Raw genomic sequence first — 20,351 nt, 5'->3', positions numbered from 1 at the left:
AAATGGTCACGTGGTTTTACCTCGTAGAAGTAATGGGATAACCAAATCAAAGAATGACATGACCACATCAAATACTGAAACAAACACATCATGTAGTGTAAAATCGTCAAATTTTGAAACATCATTACGTAATGTTAAAGCCATAAAAAGAATTGGCAAATCATCATTACGAAATAACAAAACCACATCATGTAATGAAACAACTGCATTACGTCAAGTCACATACACATCAAGTATGTTAAAACCACATTGCCTAATGACACAACCACATTAAATAATGGTGAAACCACATCGAGTAATGACAAAACAATATTAAGTAATGACAAAACTATATCAAGTCAATACGAAACCATATCATGTAATATCGGAATATCATTAAGTAATGACTTTTCCATATTGAGTTATATCAAAACATCATTACGTAATGTCAAAATCATATTATGTAAAGACAAACTATCATCAAGTAATAACAGAACAACATAACGTAATATCAGAGTTCCACATAAGACGCTGTGGCGTTCCATACCTGTAATATGAGAGTATGTCTATATGTTTTAAATAGAAGGAAGTAAATTGGTGGTCTGACACCTATGGAAGATATGATGTTGATGAAACTGCTTGTAATTTTGCTCCGACTAGTGATAACTTTAGGTAAGAAAATTTTAATACTTTTTTTTTGTCACTGCAGAATTAAGTCTACAGCTGACGATATAGAAGTGAAGACTAGTGAATATTATCACAAGCTCAAGAAATGTGATCGCAAGAGGCGAAGATTTGGTGTCATCCCGATTGTCCCACTTTTTGAAATTACAGGTAAAAAAGTTATGAAATTTTGTGGGACAATCGGGAATATGTTTGTGGGACAATTGGGAAGTTTGATGTGGGAATTGTTTTGATAGTGATTAATTTGTTTTTTGTAGTATGTAGCAGTTAATTACAGGTTACTAATCAATGTTACTTATAAAATATAAAATAAGCATGAACAAATAATAATATTTACATATTTGATTTTGCGCGTAATAGTAGCAATTGAAGTATCATCAAAAATAGAATATAATATGATGTCATAAGATATCACATATCAAGCACAATTCGAACTTGATCTGTAACTTGTCATGATAAAACAATACACCAAATATCAAATCAAATACCTTCAAGCACTACGTTAGTAGGAGACTAAAAAGCACAAAAAGCACAAACTTCATCATTCTGCAGACGATCTTTGAGTTCTTGTAGGCGTTGATTGATTTGTGTGTATTGTCTTCTCTTTGTTGGTCGTAACCCCTCCATTTGAATGGGGACATATAGTTGGAATCCCCCCTTTTAAAAATGGCTGGATATGCCCCTGGACACAGTATATGGTTGAAAATTTTATATAGAAACTGACATATGTATGAACTAACAGATATATATGCTATTCATATCGCTGGAATTAATGACTGCTTTAATTATTTAAAATTCCCTGATAGTGAAAAACTATAAATTTAAAATAGTGAGAATAAAACTTGAAAACAATATACAAGCTATTTTCTGTGCATGTTGATTGACATTAGTATACTTTATTTAATTGGTATCAAAGTCAATGAAACTCTGTGTACAAATTGAAGTACTACATGTAAGGGGAAATGTCTAATTTCAATTTTAGACGTAATCGGTTATATATGAGGGTTTGAATGGGGGTCTTCAAATATTTATTTTTTAATTCTTTTTGTGAATAATTTGATTTTCCTTTCTTTCATATTAGCACCATTTACAATCTCTAATCTGTTAAGTTTGAATTAATTGCAGGGCATTTTCTGTATTCTGTAAACCTCACCAGACCCTCATATACTAGCAATTATTCTGACTCAAACAAAATTAATAATTTACCTGAATGGTCAAGTGATTCGATTGGGGAAGGCTCGTGAGCTGGATCATCATCTATTCTACTGATTTTGATAGGGGTAGCATTATATAAATTTGAACTGTTCAATTGTGTCGATTTCCTTGACTCCGACATTTTATGATAAGTGAAAACTACCGCAAAGGGATCGGGATTTCCAATTAGAGGAGGGAAATGATTCCATAAGACTTGAACTCGCAAAGGGTATGAATCAATAACGGAAACAAGACAATACAAGTCGGTATAGCGTTTAGAAGCGAGTCTGCTGCATTTTATGAAAATTGTTCAAAAAATTATAAAGAAAAGTTTTTTGTTTTTATTTTTTTTACCGACGCAACTGCCTCGGTTACCTCAACGTAAGCTACGCCAATGATAAGAACATTTTACTTCATAAAATAATGTGAGACAATCAGAACTTTTCATGTGGGACAATCAGAACTCTAAAATTTAAAAAAATGGGACAATCGGGAATAAACCGAAGACTTAGTGAATATTATCGCAGGCTCAAGCGCAAGAAATGTGAACTCAAGAGGTGAAGACTAGTGAATATTATCGCAGTCTAAAGCGCAAGAAATGTGAACTTAAGAGGTGAAGACTAGTGAATATTATCACAGGCTCAAGAGCAAGAAATGTTAACTTAAGAGGTGAAGACTAGTGAATAGTATCACAGGCTCAAGAGCAAGAAATATGAACTCAAGAGGTGAAGGCAAGTGAATAGTATCGCAGGCTCGAGCGCAAGAAATGTGAACCTAAGAGGTGAAGACTGGTGAATATTATCACAGACTCAAGCACAAGAAGTGAACTCAAGTGGTGAAGACTAGTGAATATTATCACAGACTCAAGCACAAGAAGTGAACTCAAGGGGTGAAGACTAGTGAATATTATCACAGGCTCAAGCGCAAGAAATGTGAACTCAAGAGGCGAAGACTAGTGAATATTATCACAGGCTCAAGAGCAAGACATGTGAACTTAAGAGTTGAAGTGAATATTATCGCAGGCTCAAGAGCAAGAAATGTGAACTTAAGAGGTGAAGACTAGTGAATATTATCGCAGGCTCAAGAGCAAGAAATATGAACTTAAAAGAGGTGAAGGCAAGTGAATAGTATCGCAGGCTCTAACGCAAGAAATGAGAACCCAAGAGGTGAAGACTAGTGAATATTATCACAGACTCAAGCACAAGAAGTGAACTCAAGTGGTGAAGACTAGTGAATATTATCACAGACTCAAGCACAAGAAGTGAACTCAAGGGACGAAGACTAGTGAATATTATCACAGACTCAAGCGCAAGAAGTGAACTCAAGGGGTGAAGACTAGTGAATATTATCACAGACTCAAGAACAAGAAATGTGAAGACGTGTAAATATTATCACAAGATTCAGACTTGTCTTGCTTTTATAGTTTCTTGTTGCTGAATCTTAAGTTATGAGTGAAGTGTTGCCTGGACTAAATTAGCTTTACACAGATTTTCTTTTCGGTCGTTGTAATTTCAGTTGTTCTCCCTTCTCCTTCTTTTTATTTGAGACATAACACTCTATTGACATTTGTTGTGAAGTTTAGATGGATGTTATCTTGAAAACAGTAACGAAAAAGACGAAAATATAAACAGTAAAAATGATAGATATAAATTATGTACCACTGGTTCGATTTTTCATCTCGAGACAGTTGAAAAGTTCCCTTTTTAAACGCGAGGCAAAGGACAAATGAAGTAATGAGATAAAAAGCAATAAAGAGACAAACAATACTAGACTAATTGATATACTATTATTGTTGAATCCATGCGTCTCGTATTTTTGTTGTTGTGAATCAATTCGATATTTTAAAGTTTGATGCAAAATAAAATGAATATTTTTTTTTCTGTAGTTTGTTTTGTACGGAAGCCGGTACGTGTTTTTTTTTTAAATTTTAACTCGTTATAACGAGTTAGCTTAGTTGTTTTAACTGGTTGGCTTGTTCGTTATAACGAGTTAGCTTAGTCGAGTTAGCTTATTCGTTTTAACGAGTTAGCTAAGTCGTTATATAAGTTGTCTTAGTTGTTTTAACGAGTTACTAAGTCGTTATAACGAGCAAGCATAATCGTTTTTACGAGCAAGCTTAGTCGTTATAACATGTTACTAAGTCGTTATAACGAGCTAGCCAAGTCGGTATAACGAGTTAGCTTAGACGTTATAACGAGTTAAAATTTGAAATAAACCATTCCCAATGTATGATGGCATCATTTCTTTCTTGTTTGCATGACTAGTACATTGAGCTTGCTGTCACTGCGATCAATCTTTATTAAGAATGTGATTTTGTTATCTAGTTTACTGTTATGTTAGAGTAAAGTGGGTTTTTTTTTTGCTGCACTAGTTATTTTTTATCGTATGTTCTTTTATGTACGTTTTGTAAATCTTCTGTTTGAGATAAAAAAAAAAAATAGAAAGAAGAGGAGGGTAGACATTTCAAAAAACTGACACATTTGTTTATGTATCTGTCCCAACTCCCGAACCTTGTCAGTAGTTGCCATTATCATATCCTATTATTTCTCGTTATTTTGAAAATTGGGTGTTGATGGAGATCTTAGATTGGTTCTGTTACATTTATTCACAGCAAGTTATGGAACAGCAGGCGATGATATGCAATGTCCAGCAGGTAAGTTTGTATTTCATGCTGAAGAGATATTGATATATCATCATGTTTTTACTTAGATAACTAAAGCGATCCTGGAATTGAAGAAAAAAAATCTTAAAGTGTTGAGTAATTCAAATACACACTGGAAAAGCAGTATTTTTGAAAATAAGTAAATTGTTTTCTGAAGAAAAAAAAATAGATGGCTAAAATCTTTTTCTAGTTATGCTTCATGTAATAATGAAAAAAATAATTTTTCATTTCATAATTTCTAAAAATGATCACATGATATTTCCTTCGTTAAATAAAAGACAAACAGAAGATACCAAGAGGTCATTCAAAACTCATAAGTAGAAGACAAACAGACAACGTAATGGCAAAAAAAAAGGAGAAAAGAGAAACACGTCTACAAATCACAACATACAAAACAAAAGACTGAGCAATACGAACCGTACAAATAAGCCGTTTGGGGAGGTTGATTTCAGTAGCTGCGGAATGATTAACAGATCCTGCAACACAGGTAACACCCATCATGTTGCTCATAGTAAGTAGAAATTCGCGGTGAGATAAGTCTAATTCGTCGATGTCGAAATCGAATAAAAGAGGCCGAGATTGGTATTACGACAATTCGAAAATATTCGTAATCATCTGTGATATATATAGTCCATAACGGTCAACCAACTCGTGATGGTATACGTAAACTTTCAAAGGGATACATTCAACTTTACAACTTGGAAATGTTGGTTCAATTGCTTTCTTGTCAACAGCAACACTCTCAAGGAAATCATAAGAGGAAAGGCAATCTCTGGAATAACAGGGCATACATGTTTAAGACACTAGTAAGATGATGATCATATTTTTTTTTTACTTTTATTGAATTGTTTTTCAATCCCTGGGTCTCGTTTTTGTTGTTGATAATGCTTTTTGTTTTTCTGTAGTGTGTTTTGAGTATTTCATATGATCATTAAAACGTTGTTGTATGAAATATTTTATATTAAGTGTATGATGACATCATTTCTTGTCAGCATGGTTAGTACTTTGAGTTTATTGTCACTGCGACCAATCTTTATTACGGAATAATTTGTGATCAATTTGTTTTTTGTTTATCTAGTATACCGTTTTGTTAGAGTTACGTTTTTTCTATTGTATCTTCTTTAATGTACGTTTTATAAATCTACTGATCGAGATAAAAAAAAAAACTAGTTTAACCCTAACACATTTTTTTATTTCTCGTTATTTTGAGAATGGGTGTTGATGACATATCTTATTTTGTTTCTGTTATATTTATTCACAGCAAGTTATGGTACAGCAGGAGATGATATACAATGTCCAGCAGGTAACTTTGTATTTCATTGTTTTGCTATATGATCATGTTTTTATTAAATAACTAAAGCGATTCTAGATCTGAAGAAAAATTATTTTTTGGTGTTTAGATAATCAAATGCATTGGAAAAGCTCTATTTTTTTACAAAAGAAATTTGATTTCTGAAGTAGAAGAAAAAGATGGTGAACAGCCTCTGTCTGTTTATGTTTCATGAAGTATTGAAAAAATTCATTTTGTTTTTCATAATTTATAAAAATGATCAAATGATACTTCCTTTGTTAAAAAGAGCGACGCGGAAGATACCAAGAAGACATTCAAAACTCATAAGTAAAAGAAAAACACCATGGCAAAAACCGAAAAGATAAAAAAGTCCACAAAGCACAACATAGAGAACTAAAGACTGAGCAACACGCACTTTAAAATAAGCCGGTTTGAGAGGTTGATGTGCTTTGAAAGGATTAACAAATCCTGCTCCACATGTGACCCATGTCATGTCGCTCATAGTAAGTAGAAATTCGGTGATGAGTCTACTTCGTCGATATCGAAATCGAACAAAAGAGGACGAGATTGGGATTACGACAATTGGAATATATCCGTGATCGTCTGTGACGCAAATATTCCATAACGGTCAGCTTACTCGTGATGGCATCCAATAAACTTTCGAAGGACACATTCAACTTTTTAACTTGAAACTGTTGGTTTAATTGCTTTCTTGTCATTAGCAACACTTTCGCATGGAAATCGTGAGAGGAAAGGCAATTTCTGGATTAACAGGGCACTCATGTTTAAGATACTAGCTAGATGAGCATATCACATTTGAATTTTTTTCATTACGAAATAAAATACAATTTCTTGACATAAATTTATTGAAGTGAAATTTCGCACATTTGACTAATGATTAGTGGTCCTGAGTACATTTACACTTGTGATATATGATGATGAAAAACAAATAAAAGAGATGTGGTAGGATGGTTAATGAGACCACTATCCACAAGAGTTCAAAACGACGGCTATGTAAGCAAATATAGATCACCGTACGGGCATCAGAAATAGCGAAACCAATACTGAAATATGTATAGTCAGCTATGATAAAAGGACCGACATTAGAAAACGAACGTTTTGATTTATGCTAAAACAATAAACAAAACACAAGTACAAATGTATGACAGACATCAACCAACGACAAATGAATTGCAGGCTCCTTACTGCGGACAGGCACAAACAGGTTTATTCAAAAAATAAAAAAGTTCTTTTCTTTAATTTTTAATAGGGTTTTAGTTGTTCGAGATTTCATTCGCAAAAAATAATGTAACACGAAGGTTAAAGATATAATCTCATGTAAATTTATCCAATTAAAGATCAATCTTGTTAAATTGTGCAGTTAATTTTTATAATAGATAAGTTTACGGGGACAATGTTTAATGATTGTTTTTACTCACCAGGACAAAAATACAAAAGATTCTGAAATATACTTTATTTTGAAAATCAATAATTATAAATGGTACACTGTTATTTGCAACAAATAAATCATGTGCTCCCACACTAAAGCATCAATCTTACACATCCAACGGATTTAGTTTAAAGACGTACAAACCCATATCGCATAGTCAGTTATATTTATATGTTGATATGGGACCTGCAGATTGTTTGAACATAATAGGTTATCTGATTTTGTCCTAAATCAACTCAGAAGTATACGCAATCAAATTTTGTCAAGGTTTATTTCTAAGCACGAATTGTGATTCACTATCATTTCGATGCTAAAAATACAATTCCTAAAACCAAATTATATCTTTTTCTTTACTTTTATTAAACTGTTTTTCTCTTATCTGAAGGGAAACTAAGTTCCTACAAATTGATAACAAACTATCCACAAAACTCCAAAAAGTGTACTTGTTCAAAAGAAATTGGAAACTATCTGTATCAGGAGAATGTAAAGACTTAAATCTACATGTATAAAACATATAAGTATTCGAAATTGAAAATCATGCCAGACAATTAACATTTTACATGGAATTTTCCCTCATCTGATTTTCTATTTCTTTTTGTGGTATCATTTGAAAAGAGAAGTAACATACTCTAAAGTACTTAAAAACAATATTATTGGACGTCTTATATATGTCATACATTGAAAGAGCACAGTGGAACCTGCTTTCCACTTCAATTATCTCTCCTTAACTAGAATAGATCTAAACTCAAATGAAAAACATGTTTCATCGCCTTAACCGACAAGATAGTGTCGTCTCCCTTTTACTAGAACAAGAATACACATTTATAACGATATGTTTTTGAAGGCCCTTCTTGTGGTATTAGTTTAAAAAAACGCCGAAGGATTATGCATAAAATGCATTTATAAGAGCAGTTTATGTCGGAGTCCAACCTTTTCTCTGATGAGTTCGTTCTGGTTCAGTTATTAAAATGCTTTTTGCTTACCGCTACGTTCAAATATAATATATGCTATAAAGTATAATAAATATAATGAGTCTTTACATTTTCCTGATACAAATACCGGTAGTTTCCACATTCATTTGAACAAGTAAACATTCCTTCAATACTTTTTGGAATTAAATTGAAATTCATGCCAGACACTTAACATAATTTTCACTCATCTAATTTTTTTTTTTCCTTTAGCATTATTTGAAGAGAAGAACACCATATTGTTAATTACTTAAACCTAATTATCGGACGTCTAAATATATTGGTAAAAGACAGTTATCTCCTCTTTATCAGAAAATACCTTAATAAAAGTAACTCAAATAGAAATGTGTCGTCTCCCTTTTAGTAAAAGAACTTGTGTTTTTGTAAGACCTCTTTTGTGGTCATAGCTTAATAAAAGTTGACAGAATATATAGAAAATGCAGTTATAAAAGCAGTTTATGTCGGAGTGAAATTATTTTTTTGGATGTGATCATTTTTCAAATTGGTTTAGTTATTAAAATGCGTTTACTTAACGCTGTTACGTTCAAATATAATTAGAAGAAAAAGGCTTCTACTAGTTGTAAGTCTTTACATTATACTGATACAGCTGGTTTCTTTTTTTCTTTTTAACAATTTAAATGTCCCTTCAACACTTTTTAGAGTTTTTTGAATGATTTGTTATTTAAAGAATGTAAAAAAACATTTATAAAAGAATTAGTATAATTCGATTTGAAGAAATGTATTTTTAGCAACGAAATGATAGCTAATCACAATGCATGTTTAGAAATAAACCTTGACATACTTGGAATAAACTTCTTAGTTTATTTTGGACAAACTATGATAACCTATTATGTTCAATCAATCTGTAGGTCCCAGAATAATGCCATATATAAGGGCTTGTACTTATGACATTGATTGAAACTGCAGCAGACAGTCTCACAATCAGAAATGAATGGAATGTTTATTGTTCTGTATATCTTAGCTTTTGTTTCTTTTGGAACATGTCAATCAGGTAAAAAAAAATTAAATTTGAAATTTAATTTGTAAGACAAATTTGATATAACATGCAAAATATATGAAATGTTAAACTCTACAGTTAAAGTTAACTTACTATTAGTAAAATGATTAAAATGAAAGAAAAAAAACTTCATAATTGCGATGCTTCATAAGTGAATTATGCACAAATAATAATTGTACGACTTTGCCCCCCGCAGAGCTATAGAAAAACAGTATATTAACGGGTGTTACACGGACACTTTTTAGACGATACACGGACACTTTAAGTTGTTATACGGACACTTTTTATGAATAGAATCACTCGTGCATGATCAGTGAGTTCATGGGCACTTTAAATTTCAATTAGATTTGAACTTTTTGTTTCACCGACATATTTCTTGTCTTTTTTATTAAAATATTTACGTTGGCATCAATAACAATATTTTTTTTCAAACAATTCCAGTATATTACTATTCATATCAGTACACGAAGGGATTGACCATTTAACTTCAAAATGGGGGTTATGGTTTTTTCCTAAAAAAATATTCTGATCCCCAATTTTATGAGAAAAAAAATATATTGTGGTCAAGCAGATGACAAAATAATGTTCTGATCCCTGATTTTCCGAATACAGTATATAATGAGGTAATTTCGAAAACAAAAATATTTGGATGATAGCGTTGAAAAACTAAATAATTTTCTTACTCAGAAAAAAAACAAAGCCCCCTTTTGAAGCTAAATGGTCGGTCCGTAAATGTATTTTTTTTCTTCAAAATATGGAAATGAATAGTATTCTGGACAATGCTGAAGGTAAAGAAATGAAGGTATCGACGTTTATATTTCAATAAAATAGACAAGAAATATATATATAAAACATCAAATCTAATCAAAAGATAAAATCCCTATCAACTCACCAATGCACGATTGATCCTATAAATAAAAAGTGTCCGTGTAATACGTGTTCAAATAGGCAGCAAACTTGAAGAAAATCATTCAACATATGTCACCAATTTTGGACGGTAAGCTGCGATTAGATCATATTATGACACGTGTATAATCCTGATCAACACTATCAGAGACATATAAAAACCTATAAGCATGAAAATTTAAAAAAAAATCCTAAATATATGCGTATATATATTTAATAACAAGACGAAATCCATTTTTCAGAACATTTCATTCACTAATGAAATAGGAAATTCATTCTTTTGATACATTTATATTGTTATTGAATTCATATATATTGAATTCATAAATATTGGAATTCATATATATTGAATTCATAAATATTGGAATTCATATATATTGAATTCATAAATATTGGAATTCATATATATTGAATTCATATATTTGGGAGCAAACGTACGATTTTTATTATTTTTTTAAGGGGGAATGTGGGGATGGAAAGGCACATCCTGCATTCTTCCAGCAAAAAAGTATCAAGTCTGTTTATTTTAAATTTATTTTACCCCCCCCCCCCCCTTTTCCGTTTTTTCCCAAATAAAAATCAAATGTTAGCTTGCTTACCTATGAAATCTTTTTCATACATTACCCGGTACTTACGTGCGAAGTTGCATCTTAAAATGTCTCAAATCTGTACGACATTCATCTTTTACTTGACATGGTTCTATTTTATAAAATTATAAGATTCTTGAATTTCTTGAGAAAAAAACTCTCGGCTGAAGAGAAGTGAAAAAAAGTTTGGTTAAACTGTATGGTATATGGCCATTTAAGTTTCTAATCTGTTTAATTTTGCTACCTCTTCTAAATGCAAAATGTACTACTTCTTTCTAGAAACGTCGTACAAGTCAGATACAAAACAAAGCTAACAAAAAAACAGGCCGGAAACAAACTGTCGTATAGTTTTTCTGCACTTGTAGTCAGGTCAAGGTCCTCGGCTATCGCCTCGGACCTTCACCTGACTACTCGTGCAGAAAAAACTATCCGGCAACAGTTGTTACCGGCCTGTTTCTTTGTTACCTTTGTATTGTATCTAATACTTAAATGGAATTTCAATATTTTGTGTTTTGAATATTCCTTCCTTTTACATTTCAGTCCAAGGTACAGCAAGGACACCTGAATGTTTGCATTTTAGTTCAAAAACACCGGGAAACCACCATATATCGCAAGGTATGTTTTATCCTTTTCCTTTTGCTAATTTGACTGGATTGGGTATTTTTTTTTTTATATAGATATTAATCGCAAATTTATGGATATGATTTGCAATACATCAATTTAAAACAAAAATACATATGGATTTATACAAATTTGAATTATTCCAGATGTTCTTCAATGTACCATATGGGCATTTTGAAGAAAAAAATATACCCATCAGTGGTGTTCTTTACTGAGAATTGAACAACCGAAGATGTATTGCTCAGTCTTTGTTTATATGCATTGTTTAATGAATAAATGTCGTGTTTTATATTTATACTTTTTTTTATTGAAGATGACCTTGTGTAATGAATTACTAGAACACTTTCTGATAACTTTTTTACACACAATATTCTCTTAGTAAAACTTAAATTAAATCTCAATGTTAGAACATTAGCTTTGTCTTAGCACACAACTTTTCCTAATGACGTCTAAAGTAAAATGGTATTACTGAAACATCATCCATCATGCGTTTACAAGATACATTTCATTTTTGAATCAGAAAAGCGTTAAATATTTATTTCAAGACTTCAAACATACATTAGAATTTCTGTTTTATTAAAATAAGTTTGACCTTTAATTGTTTTAAAATTAACATTATTGTTCTGTCTGCTATTTTATTGTTTCGTTATGGAACGGTGTCTTTACAATTTTTCATGACTAGAAAAAAGTGAATTGTTAAACTTAGTCTATCAAACATCTAATATCAGCAACAAATTCCCTTAGAAGACAAACACATATTAAAATTGGACGATATGACAAAAGACAACAACAAACGAGGTTCTTGACTAGGGACATGTAAAAGTATAAAAAAAATACCGGACTCCAAGGCAAATTCAAAAAGGGGAAGTCCATAAAAACTGAGAATATCAAACGTTTTCAATCAACAGATGAAGTGAAAAACAACTGTCATATTTCTGACTTGGTACAGGTATTCCGAGGAAAATGGTGGGTTAAACCTGGTTTTATAGCTAGATAAACCTCCCACTTGTATGGCAGTTGTTTATAGTTCCGTTATTTCAGGGGAGAAGGGGAGAGATGATTAAACACATCTCAATTCTACCTCATTAAATCTCGATTAGTGGCTTAACAAAAGGTACACGAGAGAACATACTTCTTCGGTCTCTTGTATATAGCAATCATACCATATCTCTTTATTTTATACACTATAAAATATATCGTATTAAAGTTATTGCAAGCAAAAGCCTAATCATATGATATCATGTCGCCCTGTTATAAAGGTTGTTGTTGTATTTATAAGATTTTACTACTACTCTTCGTAAATTTAAATTTAAATATTATCTTGTGCAATTCCAGGATCGAAATGTTTCCAAATATCCAGAAAAAAAAAACATTTAGTCTTTGCTTAAACTAGCGAATTGATTTAATCACAAAAAGACAAAAACAATGATTGATGAACAACAATATATTTACAACCTTTAACAATAAATCAATCGAATGAAACAGAAATATTTCCTAAATGTGTAAGCTTTTTAAATGACATACCCGTAAAACTTGGTGTGAAATATAATTTTTTCATGTAAATTCCTGCAGAGTGACATTGATAATACATCCACTATACATCTGTATGGTATTTGCATGCATGTAGTTCTTGTAGGCCACTTTGTTTAAATAAAAACGATATTACAAAATGTTCTTGAATAAAAAAACAAATAAAAATGTGACCCTGATATTTTGACTGTGACATGTTGTCAACATGGTCTTTTAAAACCAATAACTCTAAATAAAAAACAACTTTGTCATCAATTTTCGATCTGAATAATACCCTTTTCTCTTTAGGCTTTGGAAAAAGGATCCCAAAGCCAACTGGAACAGGTATGTTAAATTTACAGCATGTTTAATTTTGCCACTCAATATACCAACAGTGAACGGAAACCAATAACCCAAGGCACTCCGAAATTGTAAACAGGTTCGACTTCTACCGTAGCACTCCATGTGATCCCGATTATTACGAATGGTAAACAGGTCCTTCCGCAGAAGTATCATTTGTCGTGATCTTATGCATGCCGAATGGTAAAATATGTTCTACTTCTATAGTAGCACTAGTTGTGATATTAGGCAATCCGGAATTGCAAACATGTCATTCGTGTATAGTAGCACTCGTCCTGATCTTAGGCCCTCTGTGATGATAAGCAGGTCCTCCTTCTATTTTAGCACTTGTCTTTATTTCAAACATTTTGGAATAGTAAACAGGCTTACTTCTACAGTTACACTCGTCATGATCTTAGATTCTTTGGGATGAATAACAGGTTCTACTCCTACTATAGTAGCACTCTTCGGGATCTCACGAGCTCCGAAATGGAAAACAGGTCCGACTTCTACAGTAGCATTTGTCGTGACCCAAGCATTCCGAATGATAAACAGGTTCTACTGCGATAGTACCTCTCGTTCGTACCTCAAGTACTCCGCAATTGTTTACATGTCATTATTCTATAGTAGCACTTGTCGTGATCTCCGGTATTTTGAAACAGTAAACAGGTCTTAGACTTTCTGGGATGGTAAACATGTCCTACTTCTATAGTAGCACTCGTCGTGATCCTCGGCATTTGGGGACGGTTAACAGGTTTCAGACTTCCTGTCGTGATCTCCGGCATTTCGAAATTGTAAACAGGTCTTTGTTGTATAGTAGCACTCGTCGTGCTCTCCAGCATTTCGGAATTCCGGAATGATAAACAGATCCTACTTTTGTAGAAACATTAGCTATAGTGTTCATAATATGTAAATACCAGTTGTTAATTATATTTCCGCATGAGTATTAAAACCACAAAAGGAAGGCGTGGTTGTGTTAAAAGTAAAATAACAAAAATACCGAACTCCAAGGAAAATTAAAAACGGCAAATGGCAAAATCAAAAGCTCAAACACATCAAACGAATTAGAAACAACTGTCATTTTCCTGACTTGGTACAGGCATTTCCTTGAGTCCGCGAGAAATGGAATATAATTATCTATAATGGTCAACAATGTCATTTTGGCATTCGTTTAAGTTACGAGGCGAGTACGTTAACTTTATCACCAACAATCCGTAGTCCTAATAACCTGATAGTAAAATGGTAAAGCTATGGCTTAGTATTCGTTAAACTTTTTTCAAACTTCTAATTTGTGTATATATATATAGTTAATCTTAATGGCAATACATTAAAAATTTGTTTAGCCCTCTGCACTTTTAAACAAGGTCACAAATGTCATATTAAGGCCTTTTATAGCTGACTATTCGCTATGCGTTTTGCTCATTGTCGAAGATCGTACGGTTGCCTATAACTCCATGTTATTTGGATTCCGGTGAATAGTTGTCTCATTGGCAGTCACATCACATCTCCTTATATTATATTATATATTTGAAAATGTTTATCACATAAACACTGAATATTTGATCACTTTTATTTGAATGGTTCAACGTTTGGTGACTGTTTATCACTGAAAATACATTGAACTTGAAGAGGATAACTTGTTTTGATGTGAGTTATACATTGATTAACACCTGCATTTCAACAGTGACGGTCGGCTAAGAACTTATATTACCTGTTCTACCAATGTTTCATTCTATACATCATGATATCAACGGAAAGTCACCATGGGAATATCATTCTCCGTTGATACAATAATCCAGAGCTTGTGTCTCGTATCATGAAGGACTAAAAAGTGACAGCTGTAAAAAGAATAACTGAACCAAAGGTTTTTATTGTTAAAGTTGAAATAATCACTTGTACAGTTTTACCGTCTCCGATTGTACTTGTTGATAGGTACGAAACATCTTTGTCATAGATGACAATGCATCATTTCGGTTTTTCGAAGTGACAATTCAATCTGCTTTTGTCGCATGAGTTGTAGCAAAATATTTTCACATGACTGATAGATAAGTGCTGCTAGTCGAACATAAAATACTTTTCTCTTGGAAGGCATTGTCTCTTGAGTCTTTGTGAGTTTCATCGCAATCAAATTACTGTTTTCTGTGAAGTATTTTGTGCTCAATTGATTGTCGTTCGGTCCTTTTTCGTTTTTAAAAGTTTGATGTTTTCCGGTGAAGATGTATGACTGTTCTCTTATTATATTCGTCGTGTTTTGTATTTACCATAGCGTTGCATGTTTTCTTTTCACTTACTAGTTTCGATGTCCCCTTGGTATTTATGTAAATAGTAAATGTAGTCTTGTTCAACATATCAAATGTTTATTTTTCCAGGAAATGAATGTTCCCGTAAGTAGTTTTTAAATTTAAAACTTGATTCCACTTTTAAAATAAAATAAAAAAATAAAAGTTATCATAAAAGACTGCAGAAGCAGCATGGATACAAAAAGTAAAATAACAAAAATACCGAACTCAAAAGAAAAGTCGAAATGGCAAAATCAAAAGCTCAAACACATCAAACGAATGGAAAACAACTGTCATATTTCTGACTTGGTACAGGCATTTCAACAGTGCCTGCATTTCAACAATATATATTGTTTTGCATCATATTCAATAGTTTTTGCCTGTTGCCGTGGTTTCTTTGTCATTTTACCTTTGAATGACCTGTGAATTAAATACTAGAGATGACAATTTAGTCTTTTAACCCCCCCCCCCCCCCCCCCCCCCCAATAAAAACCCAAACAAACGAACAGAATTTCATAAACTGACCTGTGTAAGATGCTATTTGAAATAAGAAACATACTTTATATAGTCTGTATATGAATATGAGTTAAAAATTTTCTTTTTGAAATGCGGCAAAACATTCGAATCAGCAAAAAAATTAAAACCAATTACCCAAGTATTTGCTTTTTGTAGAATTAAGTCTGTTTATGCCAAATCTTATGTTTTCCTTTTATTTAAAGACAATCTTAGTCATTGGCTCTGGCATGAAACGGAACATTTTAGAACGTGGGCAATGAATTCAACCTTTGTGACAGGAGTAAGAGACGGAACTTTGCATCCAACATCATTTGGTAAATGTGTATATTAATATATATAGCACTGACTTAATAACTCAAGATGCATATAAATATAATTCATTAGTACCAGTACTCGATCAACCAAGAGTTGTATATACAGTCTTTTTTAGGATCTTTGTGTCATGCATACGAAATTTATACAGTACTGATGACTTAAATCTACATTATATAGAAAACAGGTGCTCACATCTAACGAAATATATTACAAAGGATGATTTTCTTGGCTTGAAATTTATAGTGTCAAGTCACTTTTAATATATTAGAACGTTCATATCTTCACATATTTTCATACTGGTAAAAAATGAACCTACTTAATTAAGGTGTTTGCTGATCGCCGACAATTGTACTGTTTGTTTTAAGTTTGTTGTTTAAGGAAATGGTATGGTGGGAGCCATACTTGTGCAACAATAGTTATACTCTTCAATAATTTAACAATTATGTTAAAGTTATTTATAAAATATTTGATGTTATAATCTGGACACTTTGGAGCTACAGTGTTGATTGTGGTGTTCATAATACGTCATAAAAATGTTGAAATTGACAAATTTCACTTACAACGTCTATCTTACAAATAGTTTTCGCGAAATTTGAAAATAACTACAGCCTTACCTCAAACGATATTTTAAGCACATCAATGTTCTTGTATACGACATCTTGTTGCAAAATATCGTTTCTGGTTAAAGCCGTTGCTCTTACCCTGCGGTTGTTTATGATTACAAAAAAGCATATTTCGACTGTTTCTAACATTAATTGAATGCAATTAGTTTAAAGCACTAATGCAAATGTTTAAGACACAATTTAAAACTATTAATACTGACATCTGACTCCAATATTTTAATAGCAAATTCAATTTCATTTTACAATTCAAGTGACCAATAACTTACCTTTATCATATTTTCTCCAGTATATTAGTACATACTATATAATTAATTGTTCACATGGCATGTTATGCCTGTTTCAAATGTTAATGTTTATTTATTTAGGTATATTCATGCTTCAAGATGCAATTTTCTGCTTAGAAATGTCCAAATCTTTTCAAGTGGCAGCAAATCAACTGAGTAATGGCTCGCTTAAATCGTTACTTGAACATGAAGTGAAATCTTATAAGCGGTATCTAAATTATTCATTATTTAAAGTATATATATATTAACTTTCATCCATTAATGAATTAATAACAAGATATAAAAGAATTGACATCTGGAAGTGTTCATTCTTAAAATTATGTATGTTCGGTATGTCTAGTTTATGACAATTTACTAGAGACTGCTTAGTACATGTCATATGAAGCAAGTTTATATTTTATCACAAAAACTGTCAACAGTGGCATTCACTTTTGGGTCTTCATTGCTCTTCAACTTCGTAATTTATTTGGCCTTTCAACTTTTTTTATCTGAGCGTCACTGATGAGTCTTTGTAGATGAAAAGCGCGTCTGGCGTAACAAAATAATAAACCTGGTATCATTGATAAGATTTTTTTTATAGAGCATACAACATAAAAATATAAGAGTTGTATTTCACTTCATGAAAATGTATGCTGAAATTTAGTTGAGAAAACCTCGACAATAATCACTGTTATTCTGTTTTGCTTGTTTTGCTATTGTCTGTCCATTTTCGAATTGCGATTTAAAATTTTACATTTGATGTTTTTCTGGTTAAACTGTGATATTGAGTTGCTATGAAATTGAGGTACATTGCTAATCTTCTTTAATATAAAGAATGAGACAAGAAAAAAACTGTTACGTTGTGTATCATTCACGTCTATTTCTAGGTGTGGTGATGAACTCTTAACACAATGGCATATTCGAAATGCACATGCCATTGTCGTAGGAGCTGAATGTCAGGAATACATTGATAATCATGTAAATGCGACTAGAGATGACCACCCAATTTATGGAATTGTAGCAGCCATTCCATGTCTACGTCTATGGCCATGGATAGGGCAGCAAATAAACTTACAAAACGTAAGAATATATTAATTATTTCTTTAAAACTTCAAAAAGTATTTATGATTTATAATATTGTCAATGAATATGAAAAAAAAATATTTTCAAGAACCTGCTTTCTAGTTTTGGCTTATGCATTTTATCTTCTTAAAATTATTTTAATAGATAATATGTTTAATAAGTCCAATTTGACAAGTTCTTACAAACACGATTCGAGGATATTGAACAGCCTATCATCTTAGAAATGTTTACCGACTCTTAAGAATGCTTCTCATGTCAAAAGTACTTATGTAGAGTTTAATTTGGTACTAGAATTCTTTATGTTTTTTTTATTATCATTTTGTATCGCGTTAAAACATTACATGATATTTATTGTAAGCCAGAGATCATGCATTTCTTTTTTATGCATAATTATTTCATGGACAAGCATTTTGGATATTCACACACAAGTCAGAGTATCAGGAATATTCACTAATAATCAGATCAGAGAACCAATTCATTCAAAATGCAAAAATATGAATAATTATCAAAAGATAGGCTAGAGGCATGTAGACGTATATTTAAGTTACATTTATAGATAATAAAAAATGAAAATGATACTTCAAGATTTACTACACAGCTGGATAATGTAAAATACATTTTGGCCTTTATTCGGTCCTTCTTCATAAAAGATATACAAAGACAGTCACCAATATCCTCAAAATATGGTAGTAAAATTTTATGTTTTGGAAGCATAAGCAGTTCCTGCTCCACTTTTGACACCTATCTTATAAATACTTTGTATGCTGTTTTAGAGTTTAAGAATGAATGTTAGTTTAATAAAATAGTACATTTACAGCATCAATATGGAGTTTATACAGACTGGGTGAATTATAACTTTGATCCAACCTACGACGGCTACAAGAAATTAGAAGTTATGACGAATGAATTCTACGCTAAAGGGCTAATAGACAAGGATAAAGCATTACATTATTACGCTAAAAGTATTAAAGGTGAAGCTGCCTTTTTCGATTCTGTGAAACCTTGAACACAATAAACAAGATTTCAGGCAACAACTTTAGTTATTTTTTTGGGCACCTTTCACTCAATCTAGGGAGTTGTTTAAACATTTTTGAAATAGGTTTATTTATTCCACAGCGTGATACATGTCAAATCTCAATGTATCGTCAGTTACTTATATATTTGTTGTATCTGGAGGTAGACTTTTTCAACAAGTTGTTGGCATTTCTATGGGAACGAACTGTGTGCCTCTCCTTGCCGACCTCTTCTTATTTTCATATGAGTCGGAGTTCCTTCAGGCACTTGTCATTCCCCCACCTTAGCAGCAATATACCAACTTCAGCTGCATATGGGATATACATTTCCAAACTCATTCGGTATTCAAAAGCTTTCAGCTGCTACTCAGAATTTACAAAACATCACGAGTGTCTGAACATAAAGTTGATGAAGAAGGGTTTTGTCAACGAACGTCTCGTCCTTTTTCTAAAAAAAAATACCGGAAGATACCAAGACCTTGTTGATAAATATTCCGTATCAACAGATAATGCATGATGGTCTTGAAGTACAGATTCTAGGTACTGACGTTGTTTATCATCTTAATTACGTGTTATAGTGTTCATTTTATTTGTCTTTGTATATTTGTAACATTTACTGTTAAGTCCATTTAATGTATTATCCTTTTGGCGTGGCTCGATATGTATACATCCCGCCATTGTGTTATTGTGCTATGGTCATTTTTTGTATTCTTGTCTTTCATTTTTACTTATGTGTTTTGTCTATAGAGTGTCCACATACCATTTTGTTTTTATTTGTTGACGTAGTTGGTTTGTTTTTAATGATTAAGATTTTAACACTAGTTGACTGCTGTATCCCAATTTTTGACATTTTTACCTATAATGTCTGTTTGTTTTGCTCACACGTTATTGTTGATATAATGACATTTTATGCGACTGTCATACAAGTGAGAGGTTAAACTAGCTATAAAACCAGGATTAATCCACCATTTTCTACATAAGAAAATACCTGTACCAAGTAAGGAATAATACAGTTGTTTTCCATTCGTTTGATGTATTTGTGTTTTCGATT

General features: G+C 32.0%; 1 protein-coding gene across 5 annotated transcripts; it reads left to right on the top strand.

Moving 5' to 3' along the window:
* Window positions 1–520: 520 nt before the first annotated feature.
* On the top strand, window positions 521–19,321 carry LOC127729340 (thiamine biosynthesis multifunctional protein ThiED-like). 5 transcript variants are annotated; one of them, XM_052237097.1, is made up of 10 exons: window positions 522–651; window positions 4,469–4,510; window positions 5,781–5,822; window positions 11,280–11,354; window positions 13,179–13,214; window positions 15,578–15,592; window positions 16,207–16,317; window positions 17,307–17,433; window positions 18,092–18,284; window positions 19,105–19,321. In XM_052237097.1, the coding sequence occupies exons 1-10, from the start codon at window positions 591–593 to the stop codon at window positions 19,291–19,293; spliced, it is 891 nt and encodes a 296-aa protein (XP_052093057.1). In that variant the 5' UTR covers window positions 522–590; the 3' UTR covers window positions 19,294–19,321. The 5 variants fall into 5 exon arrangements, with proteins under 5 accessions (XP_052093058.1, XP_052093061.1, XP_052093057.1 ...); XM_052237098.1 differs by lacking the exon at window positions 15,578–15,592 and having other exon boundaries at window positions 521–651; XM_052237099.1 differs by lacking the exon at window positions 5,781–5,822.
* The last annotated feature ends 1,030 nt before the right edge of the window (window positions 19,322–20,351 follow it).

The sequence above is a fragment of the Mytilus californianus genome, unplaced genomic scaffold, assembly GCF_021869535.1.
Source record: "Mytilus californianus isolate M0D057914Y unplaced genomic scaffold, xbMytCali1.0.p SCAF_2, whole genome shotgun sequence".
Taxonomy (NCBI): Eukaryota; Metazoa; Mollusca; class Bivalvia; order Mytilida; family Mytilidae; genus Mytilus; species Mytilus californianus.
Note: the sequence above shows the minus strand (reverse complement) of the source record. Positions and strands in the feature narration are given on the sequence as shown.

Excerpts from the sequence above, each read along its gene's own strand:
- LOC127729340 (XM_052237097.1), top strand. The coding sequence starts at position 591 with ATGGAAGATATGATGTTGATGAAACTGCTTGTAATTTTGCTCCGACTA. Across the intron at positions 652-4,468 it reads CCGACTAGTGATAACTTTAG|CAAGTTATGGAACAGCAGGC; the intron begins GTAAGAAAATTT and ends ATTTATTCACAG. Across the intron at positions 4,511-5,780 it reads TGATATGCAATGTCCAGCAG|CAAGTTATGGTACAGCAGGA; the intron begins GTAAGTTTGTAT and ends ATTTATTCACAG.